Source organism: Python bivittatus, unplaced genomic scaffold, assembly GCF_059951505.1.
Source record: "Python bivittatus isolate LINGU-HERP-01145 unplaced genomic scaffold, Pbiv_v1 ctg000080_np1212, whole genome shotgun sequence".
NCBI lineage: Eukaryota > Metazoa > Chordata > Lepidosauria > Squamata > Pythonidae > Python > Python bivittatus.
In genome coordinates, this window is record NW_028277035.1 from 87,531,303 (window position 1) to 87,554,882 (window position 23,580).

At 40.7% G+C, this 23,580-nt stretch overlaps 1 protein-coding gene and 3 non-coding genes across 4 annotated transcripts; all 4 read left to right on the plus strand.

The window, feature by feature from the left end:
• The first annotated feature begins 12,689 nt into the window (after positions 1–12,689).
• On the plus strand, positions 12,690–12,798 carry TRNAL-CAA (transfer RNA leucine (anticodon CAA)). The gene is made up of 2 exons: positions 12,690–12,727; positions 12,753–12,798. It is a non-coding gene; the product is annotated as a tRNA-Leu (tRNA).
• Positions 12,799–13,225: 427 nt separating this feature from the next.
• On the plus strand, positions 13,226–13,297 carry TRNAE-CUC (transfer RNA glutamic acid (anticodon CUC)). Its single transcript has one exon. It is a non-coding gene; the product is annotated as a tRNA-Glu (tRNA).
• Positions 13,298–17,754: 4,457 nt separating this feature from the next.
• LOC148216776 (late histone H2B.L4-like) lies at positions 17,755–18,204 on the plus strand. Its single transcript, XM_088134700.1, has one exon. It carries the CDS (start codon positions 17,755–17,757, stop codon positions 18,202–18,204), a length of 450 nt encoding a protein of 149 aa, XP_087990826.1.
• Positions 18,205–19,923: 1,719 nt separating this feature from the next.
• On the plus strand, positions 19,924–19,995 carry TRNAE-CUC (transfer RNA glutamic acid (anticodon CUC)). Its single transcript has one exon. It is a non-coding gene; the product is annotated as a tRNA-Glu (tRNA).
• Positions 19,996–23,580: the final 3,585 nt, after the last annotated feature.

Consider the following 23,580-nt stretch of genomic DNA (forward strand, 5'->3'; position numbering starts at 1 on the left):
GTGAAAGTACTGTTTTAGATGGAAAGGATTTTTTTTTCCTACACAGTTTGATGTTGAGGAGATTTTTGTTACTTTTTTCCGATGGTGTTCTCAGTTTCAAGAATTCTGGCTTTGTTACTTGAAATGGATGCAGTGCTGGATGTCCAGATATCTTTTCCTGCAATCCAAAACTTTCTTCTGATCAGTTCTTCTGCCTTGTGTTTCTTTTTAGTTGTATAAGTTGAGGTCTTGTTAGTATCAATTGACTGGTGTTTCTCATGGTTTTGATATCTGTTCTCTGGCCATAGAACCATGTCCTTTCAAGTTCCATAATTTCAGTTGGACGATGAGCAAGATGTGGAAAGATGATGATTTCTGGTGCTCATTGTAATTTTTGGAAGTGTGGATACATTCCTGTGACAACAACAACAATATATTAAACATGTATGCTGCCCAACTCAATAATTCTGGGTGGTTCACAACAATAAAATAGATTACTGTACAATAAAATCAATAAAAAATAAAGATAAGAGATGGCAAGCATGATGAAGTGAGGGATCCCACTCTCCTTGCCAAAAGCCTGGGTGAAAAGCCAGGTCTTCACAGCTCTTCTAAACAACAGCAGCGGGGGTGGGGTGGGGGGACATCCATATCTCGGGGGTGGGGAGCCTCATTCTAGAGGGCTCACACAAACTTTAGCTCAAGTAAAAACTTCACATAGTGTGCAAGGATGTTATCATTGCTTTCACAGAAACTTCTTTCTACTCATTCTTTCTAGAGCTGCATTTTTAGAAGTGCATACTTTAGAGGTATTTATAGGTATTCCACTTTTTTTTCATTAAATATGTTCAGGAAGTCTTAGAATCTGGGAACCAGCATTAAGCATTATTGTTTCTCAGTAAAATAATCAAAGAATGTTTTATTCTATTTTTCTATTTTCAAGTATTATTCTGCGATTTGGATTTGTAGTCCAGTTCTGAAGTAGAGTGAAGTTTTTCCAGCAGGAACTCTGAAAGAAGGCTGTAGTGTAAAGACATAGTTCAGTGATCAAATGCATGTTCTGCTTGCAAACCATTCTCAGTTCAAGGAGAAAATATAAGCCTCTTAAAAATGTAACACTTACATTTTACTACTTGGATGTCTTTTTTTTTTTAAGTGCAAAATTGTGCCACAGTAATTTGGTTATTTGTCCCTGGATTTCTCTAATGCGATGGGGAGAGCTCTGGAAATTAACAGTTAACATGTCTTTATGATAATAATGTGTGAAAGTTGACACACAGTTGTAAACAGTGATTATGGTTTGCCACAGTCCTGCCTGAGTTTTATCCGGACCCTGCCCTGTGGCCAATGAGCAAGGAAGGTGTCACAGTCTCATCTGTTGGCACATGGCAGCGAGAAGGCTCAGAGAGTACATTATGAGGTACTAGAATCTGATTGGATATGCTTCCTACATCAGAACTTGCATCACTTAGTGTACCAGCAGACCATCAGTGAGATGAAGAGCACTGGAGCACCGAACACTGAATAAAAGCAAAGCTCAAAGCCACAGTGGCTTTCTCAGGTGGAAAAAGCTGAAATAACTTGGAGACGATTGGGCAATGGCTGCTGCTCGCAGATCAAGGCGTAGGACTCGGTTTCCAAGGAGAAAGAAGCAGACAAGAGGTAGGAAAAGAGCCCACCGGAAGCTGTTGCCAAAGTGCAGAAAGCAACGTAGAAAGAAAGGGAAGCAGGGACCCAAGGTGGTGAGAAAGCAAAATGGGCCCCAAAACCCAAATACAAAGCGGCCTTACGATGAGTTTGTTTCTAAAGTCTTGCGTCGGCTGCATCGGGACAGAATACCTATATCGACCAAAGCAAAGGGAAAGATGATCTCCTTCATAAGGAGGTTCTACAACAATGTGTCTGAGAAGGCCAAGTCCAGCAAGAAAGTCAGACAGAGCTGCACCATTGGCTCCAAGGAATTACAAAATGCGCTAAAGAGAGTGATGCGCAAGAAGCAAGCCATGGATTTGGTCCAAAGTGTACGGAAAGTGCCACGACGCCATTAGACCTGCTCCTCCCTATTTCCTTTGGTTGGCACTTGTGACATCTGCAAAAAGTAAGAGAAGGGGAGAGTGAGCCAGCCTTCGAAACAACCCCCCCAATCTAGCTTCCACCTGATGAAAAGTCCTGCGATACCCTAAAATACTGAGAATCTCTTCTGTTTTAAGGAACATCTCATGTAAGCACAGGAACCAACAACCTTCCATCCTTAAGAGCCTAACATGGAATCTGACCTGCAGAAAACTCTTCACATCGCTGGAAAGAAACTTTGGGAAAGAAACATCTTATTCTTGGGAGTATAATAAAATGGGGTTTTACCAGGTCATTGAATTCTCATATGGTTTTCTTTCTTTTTAAATTATGTCAGCTGTTGGGGTTGTTATAGTGTGAATTGAAACCAAACCCTCTTGTTACACTGAACATAAGAGGACAGGGAGAGAAAGGTGGATGTAGGACATGTAGCTTATTTCCAGGGGCTAATAATAGCATACCTGATATAAGATTTGGAGGTTTAGTCTGAATGATTTCTAAAGTAGTCCCGAGTGAGTTTATGGGGGCGGTTACCCAAATGGAAGATTTCATCCTTGCAACATAACCTGGATATCTGGGTTTATTTAGAAACAGGAACAGGATTACTAGGTGATTAATGCTATGAACCCTTCAAACACAGCCTGTATGCGAATGAAAATGATCAGTGTGTCTCAGAAATGCCAGTGTCCTCTTTCCTAGGAAACAACTCCAGGTTAGTGCCAGCCCCGAGCATTGAACTGCACACAGCTCACAAAGGGAAGAGCTACAGGACAGAGCTGAATGCCTGTGAACTCTCGAAAGTACTGTATATAGGATTTGGGTTCGGGCTTATTCATCCTTAGGCTAACTTTACACGTCATGCTAAGCAATTGGGGTTTGTAAAGCATGGTTGATGGCTTAGCATGATGTGCAAACCTGGCCAATTCTATTCAGTGAACCTTGTTGAAGTAGACTATGACTTGGCATAATATGTAAGCCAAGTCTTAAGAAGATAACATAAGATTGATAGGACTTGTTAATCATGGCTAAGATTCTATGGCCTTCAGTAAATCTTCTCTGACAGTCTGGATCCAACTTACTGTGTTTTACTTAAGATGCTAAATTTAGAACAGTGACAGGTGAGCTGAAGCATCTGCTACCTGACAGTTAAAATACCTATTAACCTAAATTGTTTCTATAATTTTGTTCCATGATGGACTTCAAGCCAGCATATAAGAATTCCCAGCCTGATTCAATGCCAGCAGAACTGAGCAGACCTAAACTTAGTATAAGCAAGATCTCTGGGTCATGTGCCTTTTGACCATGTCTTGAAGCCCATTTAAAAAAAATCCATAATATACCTATCTCCAAGGCTTGCAGTGCTGATAACAAAAAAGGAAAGAGTGTAATATTTCATTAAATTAAAACATGGAGAAGTGTCTTCTCTACCAAAGTTGAAATAAATGATGCACCTCTATTGCAGTTGGATTTTGCAAATTTAACTTCATAGATGATGACTCAGAAGAGGTACAGAATTTCTTCTCTGGACAGTAAGCAATTTTGTGCATATGTGTGTCTCTAGGCAGGTGCCTGGACCAGTTCCTACAGTTTTCTTGGCAAGATTTTCAGAAGTGGTTTGCCATTGCCTCCTTCCTAGGGCTGAGCGAGAGGGACTGGCCCGAGGTCACCCAGCGGGCTTTGTTTCTCAGGCAGGACTAGAGAAAAATGGCTTTTTCTCAGGCAGGACTGGAAAAATATGATTAACCTCAAGCCTGGGAACAGAGCCAGGTCTTAAGGCAGGGTTCCTCAACCTTGGCAACTTTAACTGGCTGGGGAATTCTGGGAGTTGAAGTCCACCCGTCTTAAAGTTGCCAAGGTTGAGGAACCCTGTCTTAAGGGTCTTCTGGGACCCCAGAAGAGTGGGGGCCATCTGTATCTCATGGGGGATGCTGTTTCTAGCCTGGCGCCTTCACCACTATAGCAGACTGGCTCTCTATCAGGTAGTTAGCATTTGGGATTTTGTGAAAAGTAAAAATGGCCAGAATCTGAGAATACTGTATATGATTTATGTTTGGAGTTGTGGAAATGATCAAGACTCTAGGGAACTTCGTTAAGTTTTCACTGGGAGCACTTTTGGTGCGTTTCTGCACTACAGCCTTAAGCTGCTTAACTCCTGCACCTAAACTGGCTAGAAATGAAGTTGGGTTAATCAAACTCTTTCTGCATCTCAACCTCTTCCTCTGCTTTGGCCTGGTGTTCAGCCTTTTACGACTGGTAAACATGCGTATATAGAAAAAAAAGAAACAAGAAGCAAATGCTGTCATTTTGTGGGGCTTAGGAAGCGTGCCTTCTCTGTCGCTGCCCCCGCCCTCTGGAACAGCATCCCCCACGAGATACAGATGGCGCCCACTCTTCTGGGGTCCCAGAAGGCCCTTAAGACAGGGTTCCTCAACCTTGGCAACTTTAAGACGGGTGGACTTCAACTCCCAGAATTCCCCAGCCAGTTAAAGTTGCCAAGGTTGAGGAACCCTGCCTTAAGACCTGGCTCTGTTCCCAGGCTTGAGGTTAATCATATTTTTGATTGCTGTGATTGTTTTTCCCCAGTGCTGCTCTCCTTCATTTGCTTTCTTGTTATGCTTTCGCTGTTTTTCATTGTATTTTGTTGTAAGCTACCCAGGGTCTTTTGGAATGGGGAGGCTCTAATAAATCTAAATCTTATGGTTGTAAATAAATGTACTAACAACATGATAGATAGATAGATAGATAGATAGATAGATAGATAGATAGATAGATAGATAGATAGATAGATGGATGGATGGATGGATGGATGGATGGATGGATGGATGGATGGATGGATCCATTCAGCATTTCACAAGTCCAGCAGCCCAGGATGAAATGGCCTTGGAGGGCAGTGACCAGTGACCAGAAGGTGCGAATATTCCTGCCCTGGGTGTACAATAGCCCAAATGGGGTGGTCCAAGCTGTAACACTCTACTTTTGATGCAAGGTGGGTAGGGCTTGCCTGACTGGTGAGCTGGGGGCAAGGAGAGGGCTATGTTTTTCATCTTTGCCCTTGAAAACAGACAGTGGCCAGTACTCATGCTGGAGCAACCTGGTTGTGTGGATCAGGCCTGAATTATTTAGGCGCCATTGAGTCACATCTGAAGCCTGGTGATTGTATAGACAAACGCCTGTTAATAATCTGCAGCTCTTTTAAGGACACTGTGGGGATCTCCTTTACCCTATCCATCCATGTTATCCATAGTCTCCCCTTCTATTTCCCTCAGCCTGACCAAGCATAGTCATTTTTTCTAGACCAGTGTCTGTTCACATCACATGCCCAAAGTATGTGAGTTGCTGCTTGCTGATCATTGATGCTCAAGAGAGAGGCCTATCTATTTGATCCAGAACTGGCTTTTCTTGTAGTCTACAAATACTGTCTAGTTCTGTAATTTAAAGGCATCCACAGGTAGGTCTCGATTAGTGCGGTTAATGAATCCCACGAAATGGCCGCATTATTCAAATTTCCATTATCCGAAGTGATATTTCTATGGGAAATAGGGTAATCGGTTTCCGCTCAACCGAAATAGGCAATTAAATTTTTTAAACATAATTTTTTAGATGGTTAGTAATGAAATAACAGTAAAAGAGGATAAAGCCATATCCAAAGTGTACCTGCCACCTCCTATATTCTGCTGCAGTTCTTCAAAATGAGCCTTTTCTTTTTTGAGTTTTCTTCGAATGGAACCTTTTTTTCCTCCATTTTGCACACATGACAATTAGTGTCTAAAATCCCAACGGCAACTGTGCATGTGCTAGCCTTAATCACACACTAATTGAATTTTGGCTCACATTAAATGCGACCTGCTATCTATAAATCACATTAAATTGAATTTCGCACTACAGGATTTGAACTCGACCTACCTGTATTCTCTTTCTCTCTCTCTCTCTCTCTCTCTCTTTCTCTGTCCAGCCGTACTGTACATTCATGCTGGAAAACTGTTTAACTGTTTTGCTCTTTGATAGAGATCTCTTTGCATTAATGATCTTGTCTGTTGGCTTTTTCTCATGGCCAGTCTCCGCTCATCCTTGCACTGGCATAAAATATCGCAGCCCAGCAATGGCTGCCTCCTTTCACTGCCAATTGCTATCCTGCCTCTTCAGCACTGCTGCCAAATGATGGTGTCCTTATTTACAGTACAGTACTTGGGGTGGAGCATGCTAAGGAAAGGGGATGGTGGAGTCCTGTGGTTTTCTTTCCCTTCCTACCAAATGCCACTAGCCAGCAAGAAATAGCCACCAATCCCTCTCCTTAATGAGAGATGGGGCTGGGCTGGGGCTATGAAGGAAGTGAGTTTTGACAGGTGGGTAGACTGGGTGAAGGCTGCTTCAGATATGAGACTGGGACTTGACAACAACAGGAGAACACACTTGCTGGAGCATAGGTGCCTGTTCCTACCCACAATGATGGCAAAATGATGAAACATGCATCATGATGCCACAACATAAGTGTTGGCCTTTCATACTTACGTTGCACCATCACATGCAAGTAGAGAAGGGGCAGAGAGGTTGTGCTGCAACATTGCAATGCAAATTTTGAAAAATGCTCAAGATGGAGTTAGACAAGAGACAAATGTTCAGATATCGAACTATGCGTGACTCCTTTCTTGTTGATGGGAGGAAAGAAAATGACCATAGGGGTGATAAAAGTTGATGTGGAACATAACAATAAAAAATGCTTCCTGGATTTGGGTATTATTGGGAATCAAGGACTGGCAATGTGAAGGTGAGAGGAGTAAAGAAACTAATCTGGAAGTAGAATTCTATAAAGTCAAACTCTTCTCCATAAGTTAAGGAACTTACAAGACTTTCAAACTAAACAACAGAAGTATTTCAGAAGAGGGCTGCATCAAGTTGGCTCTTGACTCAGAGCTTTTTATTGTATTTGCAAACTTATGCACCAAGTAAAATAGGTATATAACATAATTTAGTAGATTCATCACAATCTGCTAACAAGGGAAAGGTAACTGCAGATTCAGTCCAACAACTCTCTCTCTCTCTCTCTCACACACACACACGCACACACACACAAAGTTATCTTACACACACATACACACCATGTCCCTGAAATGTGCAAATCTTGCCAAGAGTCCATTCAGGACACCTCAGATTAATAAAAATAAGGGGCTGGTCAGTAGTTCTGCATGGTAGCCAAGAAGATCAGCAAATAGAATAAGCAGGCATTGGCTATGCAGAGTACGAACTCATATAACATCAATTTTAAGCAGCCCCCTGTACTCCTGGGGCTGGCCATCTACCCCTTGGCAACAAGTGCCCACTGATTTTGTAAGGCCATTTGGAGAATGGATGTTCTTGATACTTGTTGAGGCCCTTTCAAGGTGGCCAGGATTTTTTGTATGAAATCCACAAGCATCTTCCAGGGAATAGAGGTTCATTGAAACTGGTTTGCTAGCACAGGAGTACCTAAGCAAATTGTGAATGATAATTTACTAATTTATTTTACAGGATTTGTATATCATATTGGAGCCCCCTTCTGAAGACTCTGGAGGGCATCCATAAGTAAAACAATCAGGGTGAAACCAGGAAATTGCAAAACCGTTATTCAAAGCATAACAAGATAATAAACCCACCCAGTAAAACACGGTGGCCACAACCCTGCTATGGATTCTTACATTGGTCTGCAGTTGTTCTGGAACAATTTTAGAAGCTTGGTACATTCCATCTGTGCCATATCACCCAGCCACTAAGCTTTGGCAGAAAGATTTGTGCAAGCACTGAAGCAAGCTCTGAAGTCCATGGTCAGGGAGAATGAAATCTGGCAGCAAAATCTGCCCGCTTTTTATTAGCACACTGGAATGTTGAGAGCCAGCCAATGCTGCTTATGAGTAGGAACCAGCCATCTTGCATGGGCTTATGGAAACTCAATCTGTGGACTCAGGTCACAAAGCAAGAAATTAGCCAAACATCTATGAATGCCTTGGTCTGGAAGATGTATCAAGTGCAGGTTGTGACTGCTTGGCTGATCAACACTGTAGATGAAATTACTTGTATTTGCTCCAGTTTCTATGCCTACAAAGCCAGTGCATTACACATATCAAGATGATAATGTCCTTGGATTTATTCTTCAGACGGCAAGAAATAGCCATCGAGGTTGGAATAGGTCAACTATGGCCTATAGCGGTGCTTCCCAAACCTGGGTCAATTACCCAAAACTGGGTAAAAGTGGTTTTTCTTTGGGTAACAACACACAAACTCGTTCACAATAGGGACATTTAAATTGACTTAAAGATTGCCACGTATACTAAAATATATTTGAAAATCTCTCAAAGTATTTCTATTAAGAAGAAAATCAATGAAATTACCAACGGTAATTTGTTGAAGTGACATAAAGATCATTCAGTGATATTGTTTTTATAATACAGGTAGTCCTTGAGTTATGACCATTCATTCAGCAACCGTTCAAAGTTATGACAGTGCTGAAGGAAGGGACTTATGTCTGGTCCTTGAAGTTCTGGCCATTGCAGTGCCCCTGCAGTCACGTGAACAAAATTTGGGCACTTGGCAACCAGTTTGCACTTATGACTGGTTGCAGTATCCTGCGGTCACGTGATCACCATTTGTGCCCTTCCCTGCTGGCTTCCCCCAAGCAAAGTCAATGGGGAAGCCGGCAGGGGAGGTCACAAGTCGCTTGGGTGAGTCTCCCCCACCCACCCTGGCCTTTCTTCGCTTGCTCACACGCACTGCACCCTCCTTCCCCCTTGAGTTTTGGGTAATGAAGGAAAATGTTTGGGAAGCACTGGCCTATAGGATATGTCTCTCTCCCCCCCATCCCACATTCTGAGATTATGCTCTCCAACTGTAGTGGCACAACGATCAATCTTCTGCATCCTACTGCTTATCTTAAAATGCTTAAATAAAGATTATAGTGAGTGCCTGAAATCTCTTTAAGGATAAAAGTGACCCATTTCCAGCCTTAAAAGCCTCTCCCCACCCTTGAAAGATTGAAAACGGGTAGGAATGGTTCAGTCCTGCCAGGCCTAATGTCACCGTAAGGCCTTGTTGCAGCCCTCCAGCTGTCGAAAAAGAGACAGGGCAGGCCTCAACCAAGGATTGCTCAGCCTTGATGTCATCTGTAGAGCTAGCAGACCTGGGTTAAACTCCAAGGGCCTTCAGGTGGCAGCAAAGGCCAGTCCTTTGGCGTAACCTGGCAATCAGCAGGTTTGCAGCAGAACTCAGCCCAAATAAATATATAAAAGATTTCCGATAGGCTGTTTTAGGAGGTTAAAAAGAAGTAATCTAATCAACTGATAAATGTAAATTGTTCCTGTCTTGAACCATTCTGAAAACTGGTGCTCTGCTATCACTGTACCAGCTGGTAAAAACGTTGAATAATTAACCCAAGTTGAATATTTATAACCAGTGGGAAAAGGTTGGATATGTGGATTAACAAAACAGAAAAATGCTTTAACTCTTTGTTGCTTAGCTGTTCTGTAAATATTTTAAAATCCATAAATCTGCAGGTTGTGGGGGGGGGAGGGGAGGGGAGGGGAGGGGAGGAACAACTGATTAAAAAGTATTTCAGTTCAGATAAGTGGGCATATCTGTTTTTTTTAATGAATGCAACTTACATGCCACATTGCATGGAAGAGAAAGGTTCCAAATTCATCATTTTGACACTTTGCAATCACATAACTTCAGCGTGGAGGATATTGTCTGAAAAGCCCCACGTTTCAGAATATTCTTTCCTCCAAAGATTATTGTGATGTTGACTCTTGCTCCCTGTTTCAGAGCAATAGAAAGAGGCATAGGCCATTTTTTCCCCTTTTTAACATTTCATATTTCTGCTTTGTTATTTAATATAATACACAGTTTGAGAGATTAATGGCATCTTTCAGGAATTGAGAACTTGCCCAGAGTACTGTATGGGCAAAGGTGAAAACTAGTCAGAAACACAATTTATTGATCATCTATTTGCAAATCCAGGGCTGCAGAATCATTTTGCAATAAATATTTCTTGCACTGTAATATTTCAAGAAACCCTGGCTGATCAAGATTCACTGATTAGCAAGACAGGTTTCAGGACTGAAAAAAAGGTGAGATATTTGGGCATGATTCTATCTACTAAAAATAGGGTGTTGTTCCAGAATAACTATGGCAAAATTTGGAATGAAGTGAAAAAAGATTTGGTAAGATGGGAAAAATTACAGTTGTCTCTCATGGGGAGAATTTCAGTGATTAAAATGAATGTTTTGCGTAGGATGTTGCTTCTTTTTCAGACTATACCAATTTTGACTACAGATTTACCATTTAAACAGTGGCAGAGAGATATATTTAAGTTCATTTGGCAAGGCAAAAAACCGAGAATTAAATATAAATTGTTACAAGATGCCAAGGAACGAGGAGGTTTGGGTCTGCCTAATTTAAAACTGCATTTTGATGCTTCTTGTTTGCTTTGGATGAAGGCATGGATAACCTTGGAGAATAAAGAATTATTACTACTTGAAGGTCATGAATTAAGATTCGGGTGGCATGCCTATTTTGGTATGATAAAGTTAAAGTTAATAAGGATTTTAAGAACCATTATATTAGGAATGCCTTACTGCAGATCTGGAATAAATATAAGGTAAGACTGTCTCCTAATGTACCTTTGTGGTTGTCACCTCAGGAAGCATTTGCTAGAAGAGAAAATGTGGGAGAAATGAAGTGGTTAAAATTTAAAGATATATTAAATTTTGAGGAGGGTGAACCAAGTTTTAAAACAAGAGAACAGTTAGAATTAGAAGGTTTTACATGTCACTGGTTTACTCATATGCAATTGTTTGAACGTTTTAAGTTGGATAAAAAGAATTATAGATTTGTTAATGAAATAACTTATTTTGAGACTCAACTCTGTATAAATGATGAGCATGTTATTGCTAAAATGTATAAGATGTTGTTACAGATGAACTTGGAAGAGGAACAAATCAAGGATTGTATGATTAAATGGGCTAAAAACTTTGGATACAATATCACGTTGGAACAATGGGAAAATATGTGGAACAAAGGTCTGAAATTTACATTGAATTATAACTTAAAAGAGAATTTTTATAAAATGATGTACCGCTGGTATTTAACTCCTGATAAGTTATCAGAAATGTATACTGGTATAACAAATGTTTGTTGGAAATGTTCACAGGGTGAAGGAACCTTTTATCATCTTTGGTGGACTTGTGAAAAAGCTAAAAAATTTTGGGACCAGATATGCATTACTATTCAAAAAATTCTTAAAGTGAATATTCAAAAAACCCCAGAATTGTTTCTACTGGGTTTGATGGAGAAAGGATTGGAGAAACAATATGGATCTTTGCTTTTATATATGATCACAGCTGCAAGACTGTTATATGCACGAAGATGGAAAGACTTACAAATACCTACAGTGGAAGAGCGGATTATTAAACTAATGGACTTGGCTCAAATGGCAAAGCTAACAGCCTTAATAAGAGATAATACTGTTTCTAAATTTGTCTCCTCGTGGCAACCCTTCCTAGATTACGTGCTTGGGTTGGGAAAAAATGAAGCTTTGATTGTGGGATTTAATGATTAGATGGTTTGTGTTGATAGAAATAATGTGAATTAGGATAAAATAGTGGTAAGAGATTAATTTTTTAAATTTATATTTGTATTGGAGATAGTCGGAAGTCACTTTCTGTTTCATCTTTCTACTTGATCTCACTTTTTTAGTTTTTGTCTTTTTCTTCTAGTTCTATCTTCTCTCTCTTCTATACTTTCTGATTTGTATTTTAATTGTACTTTTTATATATCTTAATAAGTTTTGATAAAAAAAAATACCATACTGTGTGTTCTGGAGAGGCCAACACCAATTATTTGATTATAGCCAGGAAAAGCATATGAGATTGGCAAGAAATGTGCCGTAAGAGCAGAAGTAGCCAGTCGTATACCAAGCATGGTAGTACCCTCTTGAAAATTGGATTTTTTTTAAAACAAAAAAAGTTTTGTTTTGGTAAGTGGGGTGTATTTTGGCTGCAGACAAGAAGCAAAGGTGAAGTTCATGGAAAGAAAAATACAAGGTATTAAAAATCCTATAACTCTGATCAAGCCATTCTTTTTTTTTTTTCCCCATTTTTATTGCACCATTATAGATAATACAATACGACGTAAGACATTTAATTTCAATTTTAAATTAAATTTTTGATGTATAAACTTGGACATTTAATAAATATACTGGAGTTGGGCGGCTGATAAATAGTAGTAGTAGTAGTAGTAATGATTAATAATAATAATAATAATAATAATAATAATAATAATAAATATCAGTGAATTAGGAAGCGGCAGCACTGAGGATTATTAAAAAAGGAGTCAGTTCGTTTTGCAAAAAAGAATTCAGCTGAAACTGGTTGGCCCCAGGAAATATAAACTTCGTGCAAACGTCTGGCGGCTTGATTTAGCTTTCCGTTTGCGATGCAGTGATGCTTTGTGACTGCCGATACGGTAGTTCAGCATTTAGATATTTAGCGCGGCGCATTAATTTCCTGGGGCTGCGGGAAGGAGTTTACGCTGCAAGATGAAGTCGTAGGCAGGTGCTTGTGGGACGAAAGGGAAGCATAAAGGGCCTTCCCCCAGCCCTGCTTTCCGCGGGTGTCAGGATGGCCGAGTGGTCTAAGGCGCCAGACTCAAGGCTCGCTCCTTCCCTCCGATGGGTGTTCTGGTCTCCGAATGGAGGCGTGGGTTCAAATCCCACTTCTGACACATCTCCTTTTTCCCCTCTGTATCGGTCCCATAAAAATGCATCAACAAGTGAAAGATGTATTTTAAGCATTTTTCCTCCTGGTTATTTTATGGACGCATTCGCGTTTTATTTCACTTTCAACTTCCCTTTGCTACTGAAGAGGTATTTTTGCGGGGTAAAGAATTTAAGGCTTGGATGCAAAGGAAAGAGCCTCGTTCCCCTTTCCTCTCCCCTTTAAGATTCTGTTCGCTGAATTTTAGAAATGAAAACCACCAACTCTTTTTTTAGATTTTTTTAATCTCGCCTTTATTATTTTTATAAATAACTGAAGGCGGCAAGCATACGTCATACTACTTCCTCCTCCTATTTCCCCCACAACCCTGCAATCACCGGAAAATATTTTCGACTTTGACTTTGTCAACGCTAAGGAGGACGTTGTTTCTAAGTTCCCTGGTGGTCTAGTGGTTAGGATTCGGCGCTCTCACCGCCGCGGCCCGGGTTCGATTCCCGGTCAGGGAATGGTTTTTTTCATCATCCAGCAGGAGTGAATAACAGTAATGCTTGAAAATTCCTCATTTTAAAATTTGTATTTAAAACTGTGTTTACATTTCAAACCTCAGGAATAAATATATATTTTAAAATGAAACAAAGTATTAACATTAATATGAAATGAATGTGTATGTGTATTTCTGCGTAGGATGTATAGGATGGAAATAGATGCAAATAGATGTTTCAGTAAGAAAATCCTCCTTTAAATATCATTAAAAAAGTAAAAACTCTATAAACTATTTAATATAGAGATTTAATATAATATTTAAAGTAACATTAAAAACTCTGAGATATTGCTGCCCAACGAAATTTGGGTGTGCTTTCAAATTCCTTCTCAATTATGTCAAATGTCCAGTTGGGAAAATGAAAAACGTGTGTCAAGCCCTTGACATTGAATAAGTTCACTACCACATTATTGTGTATTTTCTTTTATTCAGATAGGGAAAGAGTTTTATATAAAATGTATGCAAATGCGTGTAAGTGCTTCTGTAAAAAATTACAAGGAAACTGTACAACAGTGTGATGTAGGTTAAGATAAAATTTAAAAAATGATTTCAAGAGATTTAACCATTTATTTCAGTGTATTAGTTCTGTTGCTTATGTTCATGTTTTCTCTATTTACTTATACTTCTACCAGACAGACACACAAATAAATACATATTAATATTAATACATTAATACATTAATACATTAATACATTAATTAATATGGCCATTCAAGCTGAAGAGATAAAGCAGGACAAGAGTCCCTGGAAATGCAGAAACAGACTACACAGGACTGCAGATTTTTTTTTTTTTTTAAAAAACATTAGTTTTACCATAGCTTCAAATTCATCAATGATCAATCAGTTTAGCTGCTGAAGAGACACCGGCACGAGGCCTTCCAGGTGTGAGCTGATCCTGGAATGGAATGGGGGCCAGACTCTGCGTGGATGTGCCCCCAGTCAGCATTCTGCTGGTTTACAGCTTTTTAAAAATGGTGAATAGACTTGGTACAGTTTGGCAGAAGCTAATGAACTTCTTCCAGAGTATTCTTTCTGGATGATTTTATTTTGTCTTCATAAGAAATATATCCTTACCTGTATATCTACTCCTTGGACACGTCATCTGACTAGAATTCAGCTACAAGCAGGGAAAGCACAGAATTTATTAGTATTTAAAAGTGTCGGAGCGTAATTTTCTGCACCCCTTAAGAACCGTGCTTCTCTGTATCACCCAGGCTACAGTCACCTGCAAACTGCTACACATCACGAAGCTGATGAAACTCAGAAGTGGAAACAGACTGAAAATGCATCCCAAACCCCATTTCATTCAGAATAATCCTGCCAACAGAGATCAGTCTGGGATTTTTGGGGACTGTTCAGTGAGGGGATGAAAATCATACATGGAGCATGATTGTCAAGTTTAAGTCTGATGAAAAGGAATAATAATTAATAATAATAATAATAATAATAATAATAATAATAATATAATTATTAGTTCAAGTGGTGCTCCTGGGTGCAATTCCAAAACATCTGGAGCATCACTTGAACCCCATTGGGATGGACAAAATCACATCTGGCATGGACAAAAATGCCAAATCCAGTCTAAACATCTGGCTGATTGTGGACTAACCATAATAAAATGTATATGCTGCCTGACTCCCAGGACTCTGGGCATGCTTATCTCCTCCAAGTAGGCTGAGGATTATGGTGGTAATTTTAAGTAGGGTTGGAACTGTAATATTTATTGCTGTGACATCATCAGACCTCATAACTGCCCAGATGATTACCACACCTGGGGTGATAATGCCTTCTTTGTTACAGAGAAGGCAAGGGCTACCCAATCAGCTCTTTCGGTATAATTCCTTTATTTGCATGCTGTTGCCTATAAATGGCCCGACCCGCTGTAACTTGGTGACATTTGAAGGCAGGGGCTTGATGAGAGTAGGACAAAAAGAGAACAATGGCTGCTAAACTCCAAGGGAAAAGAAAGGCCCGAACTGTGAAGAGAAACCAGCTTCGGAAGAAATATCAGCATGCCCGGCAAAATCAAAGAACTCGAAAACAGAAGAAACTCCACTCTCACCTAGAACATGGGATCAAGCGTGCGTACGCCATGAATACTGTCAGCAGCAAGGTGGTGAGATTCGGATCCCCTAAGCTATTTGCCTCCAAGATGGTACGACAGGTGCTCAAGGCCTACATCGAAGCCAAAGCTAGGGCCCTGGTCAAAACCTTACTAACAGATGTCTACAACCACGTGACCACGGAAGTAGAGGGCCTGAGCCAGAAAACCCAGCCCTCCACCATCAGCTGCACGGATGTGCAGGCTGCCTTGAAGGAAGCCATGACGAAGGAGCTGGCCAGCCATACGGCTGAGCCCATCAGTGAGTGTGCTTAGAAGCGACAGCCCTCTCCTCTTCTTTGAAGGGGCCCCAGCAGGGACACGAAGAAAGAGGATCATGCTGAGAAATACCCAAGAAACATTAAAATATTTTGCTGCCTTATTATATCCAAGAAACCCTGTGATCTTCCATTTACTAAACTTCCAGCTTCACTTCCAACAGTGGCTTAAAAATGCACTTTCTGGGATGTGCTAAACAACATCGTGCATCCTCAATCAGCCAAACTATGAAACCAATGTTGGACTGTGTGCACTGTCTGTACTAGAGATATCCCATACCATAAAGAAGAATCAGAACAACCAACGTGATTTCAATTATTTGTGAAGTGGTTTCTGAAAGGAAAAGGAACATCATATATCATGTATCTTGTTTTTCCAATAAATCAGGATTTTAGCAGCTTTATTCACTCTCATGTGCATATTGTATTTATTTAACGTCTTGTACACCATTTCCAGTTTAGAAATCTTGAAGTGATTGCCATAGATTCAATTACAGTAGTAAATGAAAACAATAGAATCTAAGGGATTTTGGGCAGGCAGATGGTGGTTACAAACTTATATCACACACTGAAGGTACAGCTATCTGAAGAGCAAAGTATATAACCTGAAAAATGGGGTGCTTTAAAGATATGTGAAAGCTTGGTGAAGTTCCTTTGCTTTTGTGGAGTCCTTGGGGTTCTCTGAACTTGGTTCTTTTCTTGCAAACATTTCATTACCCGGCTAGGTAACATCTTCAGTGAGATGTTACCTAGCCGGGTAATGAAACGTTTGCAAGAAAAGAACCAAGCTCAGAGAACCCCAAGGACTCCACAGTTCAACCCTGAGCTACACATATTTGCCTTTGCTTTTGTCATAAAATGGAAAGGGACATTCACACCCAAGCAATACTAACTGGGATAAGCACTGGGGGTCATTACTATCCTGGCATCAGAGTAGGTTTGCTAGGTGTACACATTTGGTGTACAACATTTCAAAATGACAGAGTCAGAAAAATCTCCAAAATTCTCCAAGAAGCTAACAAGTAGGTAGTGACAAATCTGGCCCTTGTAGGTGGTATAATGAACATTGTAACTGCACTTTGCATGTACGTTGCCTGGTGATTTTGGAATTTCTGTAGAGACTGGAATGCTTGATCAGATCTTTGATGTAGTTATTTGCAGCCTCATTGCAGCTGTTGTCCATCTACAAATTAGTTAACTCAAATGCTGAGTGGGGAAAAATAAAGTATGGGAAACTTTCTGTTCATAGTAATTAACAATTGGAAAGAAGAACAGGAGGCGGTTCAAACCTGTTCTCAAACATATAAGGGCAGCAATTATTCAAAGGCTAGCATATATACAGTACCATCTTGGAATTATTAATGCCTTTTATGGTTATCTTAAAAGTATTGGAATAATTAGAGCAGCTCCTATCCCTTGTTTTCAGTTCCCCATGAAGGAGGAACAAATACCTTTCTTGGAATTTCCCTGTGTGAAAAATGGTTTTCTGTAGATTTTATCTCTTTGTCTATGCTTTGTCTATGGAACAGCTCACTGATTGCTAAATGTAGCAGAGGCACTTGGTAAAATGGCGTTCACTCCAAATATCAGGCTACTGCAGATTATCACCTGCAGCAAGCTAAGAATATGGTTAACAAGTTGTAAAGATGCCCATAAACTCAAGACACTGTTTTGTGCTTAAAAATAAATGATCAGGTAGGATTTGGGAATAATAGCAAGATTTGGAGTTGAAGATAAAGATCTGGGGGCTAGGGTATTGGGCGAGGATGCTAAAAATGAGTTTTCATTGCAAAATTTAAATATGACCAGGAAATCCTTAAAAACAGGAAGCAGTGGCAGAGTTAAACTTCATTTCTCGAACATTACAAAAATTAGGTCATAATCATGTCCCGTGTAACAATGGTTCCATGGCTACAATGAAGGTAAGGTTACCCAATCAGCACACTCCATGCAGATCTCTCATTTGCATGTTATTGTCTATAAGTGACTTTGTCTGGCAAAAATCTGGTGACATTTCAGGCAGGGGCTTCAGGAGAAAAGAACAATGGCTGCCAAACAGCAAGGCAAAAAGAAAGCCAGAGATGCAAAGAGGAAGAAAATCCAGAAGAAGTACCAACTGGCTAAGCGGAAGCAGAAGAAGCTGCAGCCCAGGAAACAGAAGAAGCACCAGGTTCGTCCTAAGCACCGGGGCAAGCAGTCTGCTGCCACCAAGTGGAAGAACAGCGGTCCAGAGAGGATCTGCTCCCCACGGCTCTTTGCCTCCAAGGTCCTTCGGCAGATGCCCAAGGTGCGGATGGAGGCTAAGGCCAGGAGCCTGATGAAGACCTTGCTGACCGATGTCTACAACCACGTGGCGACGGAGGTGGAGACCTTGAGCCAGAAGAACGAGCTGTCCGACATCAGCGGCACGGATGTGCAGGCTGCCTTGAAGGAAGCCATGACGAAGGAGCTGGCCAAGCACTCAGCCGAACCCACCAGCACTGAATGTGTTTAGAGAAGCCTCCCTCCCTTCTCCCGCAGGGACCCGAAGGGAGAAGATCAAAGACCTTAAAAAATATCCAAGAGACTTTAACATATTTTGCTGCCTTAGGAAATCCATGGAATCCTGTAACCTATCACTGTCTAAGGTGCCCATCTTCAACCATCTTCATAGACCACCAAACGCCACCTTTAGGTGATGCCTTGGCAACCCGCCAGCCAATTCTCCCCATTGTTGAATGGAATCAGCTGCAGCTGAGCTGAGATAGCACAGCTGTGGGCAAACAGATGTGAAAGATGTTTGGGAGGGGGCTTCCAACAGAAAAGAAATGTTTTTCTGGTCAACAGGATTTTAGTGGCTTTATTCATGTCTTCCCAATAAATCAGGCTTTTAGCAGCTTTACTTAATTGTATTTGTGTTTTTTTTCCCCTTAATGACTAGAAATCCATACTTCATGCTGAAAGACAAAGACGGACACCGATTGATAATAAAGAGGAGCAAGAGGACTAAAATTTTAACTCTAATTAAAATAAAAGTCTGCTTCAAGGGGTCCTCGACGGCATTGGACCTGTCCAGGTAGTCTTCTTGGTGACCTCTGCCTTCTCCTATTGAGGCCTAAACAGTGCAATTTAAAAAAGGGGAGAAGGAAATTAGTATAGGAAATATAGAAGAGGCATGAAGTGGGAATTACAAACACAAGACACAAAACCCTTTCAACATATAATAGTGAGAAAAGGGTGTTTTAATGTGGAATCAAAATGCAGGACGCAAGTGCAAAATAATTGAGGCTTCACTGCCGTGTTTATTAGGCGGTATGTACTGGAGGGGGGACCCCACCAAAGATTAGTGGGAGACCCTCCCCTGCAGGCAAAAGAGATGCTATGATATTTATACATTTCAAAAAAGGGGAAGGGAAAAGGAATGCATACTCATACATATTCATATCATGATGCAGACATACCCAAATGAGCAATAATTCTTAACTTACTTTCTGCCCCTCTGTTATCTGCTGTCTACAAGGAAAACAGCAGTGTCACAGAGAAGAAACAAATTAGTTCAAGGTGCCAACTGCCAAGAAGAAGACATCCTCCCTTAAGTTGCTATGGGGATGTTTGTGATAAGGGGTTTACAACCAGCCTGGTTCCCACCAGCTTCAAGGGTGCTGCAATTCCTTTGTGTTTCAATTTTATTAAGGCGACCCCAGTCATCTGAGGCCTCTAAAAGCTTGCTTCTTTCACCCAAAGGTATATTTTCCTCGCACTAAGAAACATTTATTTTTGAAACGTGTCTGGAACCTGGCGTTCGACAGGTTCCATCCAATATATCCAAATGTTACTCTTCATAGAGTAACATTTGGATATGTTAATCGCCCTCCCTAAAAAGGCTGGTAGCCCGTTCCACGCCTTGCCCGATGCATTTTTTAAAAAAATCAGTCGATCCATGCGGGAATGGATGAAAACGGCGCCTCTTTCCCTTAAATTCATTTGCAGATTAAGGTAACATTTCCCGAACGAATGACATAGAGTTAATAGATAATTTGGTGAGTTTGTTAAACTGGCAATGCCTTGTTTAGGGATTTCTCTCGTTAGGTTCTCGTACTACAAAAGAACTGAATTAGAGGGTAGCGAATTTTAGGGGAATGTTGCTAAAGGAAGGGGAGGAACAATTTACTAAAAGGCAGGTAAAAACTGCAGCATTGACTAATAAGAGCTTTAAGAAAACAATTTCACAACTTCCCTGGTGGTCTAGTGGTTAGGATTCGGCGCTCTCACCGCCGCGGCCCGGGTTCGATTCCCGGTCAGGGAACATGTTTTGGAAAGCCGGAGTTTCGTGAAATTTTATACGTTTTATGAAATAGGGGTAATCCCTCAGGATCCACAGCATATTCATTCTGCTCACAGAAACGCAAGCATTGCCTTTTCATTTTCAGTTCAAATAAAGAATAAGAACTTCAACAGCATTCTAAAGAGTTAATTTGTTAAATGTGTACATTTTGCGCAGCGTGAAAATGTTTCAGCATTATTTTGGGGCTGGGTTACTTAGTGGATTGACTTTTTCTTAGTCATCAGAATTTTTTTTTTTAAATAAATTTCTATCACTCCTTCCTGCCAGAGCTCACACCCAAAACGAGGCATCAAGGTAAAGAATCAAACACTTAAAACAATAGTACTCAATATCTACTTAATGGTACTTAATATCAACAATATCTAAAAAGGAAGGACAGCTAAAAGAATGGCCAATGGCCAAGTTTGCATGCCTTGCACAGTATTTTTCCTGTAGCAGGTGATCTTGCAAGAGTCTAACTCCCCTTGTTCAGTAGTCCCAGCCTTTCTGCGTTACTATATGCATGAAAAAAAAGGATTAAATTGCTAAAATCTCTACTTTTTACCTATAAACATTTCACAATTTTGTAAGAGCATCAGATTTTTGAGAATCATCCTTCAGTTCTTCTTTTATATATCATTAGCGGCATCTCAACCTTGTTATCTAGCAAGGAGAGTAGCAGTAGGTTTTAAGTAAATTCAAACCCTCTAAAATACTTGGTCTATATTAAAAAGCTAATAAAAAGCTAAACAAAAAAGCCAGAACCCCTCCTCACAATCAACACCCAGATAAGCAGGGATTAACACCAGACAAACAATCAGGCAGTAAACAACAGCCTAATCTAGGAACTGCCAAGGAAAAAACAGCTCCCCCACGACACTGACAGGGCAAGCTACTGTATATAAACAGAGAGCAAACCCCACTCCCTTCTAGCACTGAAGATGTTACCTAGTCGGGTAACGAAACGTCTGCAAGCAAACAGCCAAGCTCAGAGACCCCCGAGGACTTCGCCTGGTCTATATGCTGGTCATCTTCATGCCATTTGTTTATCCAGCTCTTGGCCACCCAAAACATGAGTAATGATAATGATAATGATAATGATAATGATAATGATAATGATAATGATATATTAAATTTATATGCTGCCTGTCTCCCAGCGACTCTGGGCAGTTTACAAACTGTTAAAAACACTTAAAACAAGAAAATAACACAAAACAAGGAAAAAGAACAAAGATGGCAGAGATAACAAACTCAGATGGGGACAAAGAAAAAGAAGAAACGGGGGCTTCAATCATGCTCGCCAAAGGCCTGGGAGAAGAGCCAGGTCTTCCGGGCCCTTTGAAACACCAGCAGGCTGGGGGCCGTCCAGATCTCGGGGGAATTCCAGAGGGCAGGCATAGCTACAGTCCTGAGAGATGGCATTGTTTAATTGAAGGAACTCAGAGCGTGCCAACCCTAACAGATTGGACTGGCCGAGCAGATACTATGGGAGACAGGCAGTCCTTCAAGGAACGAGGCCCATGCCGTGTAGGGATTTATAGGAGGTGATCAGCACCTTGGATTGCACCTGGAAGCAAATTGGCAACCACGAAGCAGAGGTGTTACATGGGCACACTGAAGTGTGAGGAAAATTAGTTTTTAGAAGACTGTGAGGAAAATAAGTTTTTAGAGGCTTCAGATGAATGGGAGCACCTTATGTTTATGAAGATTCTCAGTCATCCAGGTGGAATTGTCTGGAGGTTGAGTCATGGCAACTGGATTTCTTTTCTTTTTGGTTAGTGACATTTCGCTACTTGTCCAAGCAGCTTCTTCAGTCTAAAAAAATTGGTTAGGGGGACCCCATCCGCACCAACGTCAGGGTTTCTTCCCCAAAGCACATGGCAATATGTTTATGAAGATTCTCAGTCATCCAGGTGGAATTTCTAGAGGTTGAGTCATGGCAAGAATGTGCAGCACCCTTGAAGCTAGTATGAACCAGCCCGGTTGTAAAAACCTTACCCCAAACATCCCCATAGCAACCAAGACATCTGTCTTGAAGGAGGATGTGTTCTTCCTGGCATTTGGCACCCTGAACTGATTTGTTTCTTCTTCTCTGTGACACTATTGTTTTTCTTGTAGATAGCAGATAAGCAGAGGGACAGAAAGTAACTTGAGATCTATGGCTTACTTATGGATGCCTGCATCATCATATGAATATGTGTGCATATGCATCCTTTTCTCTTCCCCTTTTTTGAAATGTATAAATATCAGAGCATCTCTTTTGCCTGCAGGGGACAGTCTCCCACTAACCCTTGGTGGTCCCCCTCCAGTGCCCACTGTCTAATAAACACTGCAGTGGAGACTCGATTATTTTGCATTTGAGTCCTGGGTTTTGATTCCACAGAAATCGCTTCCCCTTGCACTGGCAGTCAATGAATGAAAGAATGAAAGAATGAAAGCTATTAGCGTCCCAAGTTCATCCACTTCTTTTTTAACATGTGATGATCTCAAGCCACTCACAGACAGTAGAACATGGGGGAGGTTTTTTAAATGGAGTAGCCAGTGTCCAGGCAGCAAATTATGTATCAAGATTGCTTTGTCAAATAGCACATGGCAGCCCCTAGCCAATCTTGGCTAATCTCAGGCTAAGAAGGGTTGGACCTGATGAGTGTTTGGATTGGGAGACTATTGAAAATCCCAGAAAAAAAAGGGGGTAAACCTTTTCATAAAGCTGCCAAGAAAACTACATGGACTTGTCCATGTAGTCATCAGGAGTTGAGATTAAATTGAGGGAACTTTGACTTTATTGTTACATGAAGAATCAAAAACTGCTAATATAGGATCACATTTGCATCCCTGTGGACAAGGGGAGCCACAGATAAGGACCACGGAATCATCATGATGATTGGAACAACTGTCTTTATTGGCACGCAAAGCTTAGTACATGAACAACTGAGAAGAGAGTTCTTCCAAAACAAAAGAATTGCTTTATGAATAGCTGCTTGCCATTCTTCATATAAGAAGGTCATACAAGCTATCTATTAATAGAGCAAAGGTAGCCACCCTGGCCATATAAAAATCCTAATTGGGCAACAATTTTATTAGCAAGACTCACCAATACAATAGCACGTCAGCTTGTTTCAAAGTTGTTCATCAGACAAGCTAACATGGTTGACAGTTAACATGAAGAAACATGGTTCTGGGGAGAAACTTCAAGAAGGCAGTAGCTTCCCCTATTTTGGCTGTTCGTTGCTGTGTACTCCTAGGAATTCTGAAAGTTGGTCCGCGTAATTGGATTGTGAAAGTTGACAACATGCATTACTAGCCAAATCGTTGTGTCTCTCTGAGGGTGTAGTCTTCATTCATTTAATATTTCTTCCCACTCATAAAATCTTTTATGTTCCCCAGCAGTTCTAGATACAAAGCATTTGAACATTTTAGTTAAAGTGGACATTGCCCGTTTAGAGAGATCCAGGGATTTCTCCATCTCCAGACCAGAGTTAAAGCAGGAACAAAAAGAACTGAAGGAAAAGAGGCAGGAGAAATTATAATTTTCTGTACCCTCAGTTTTCAGGAACCTTAGTCAGA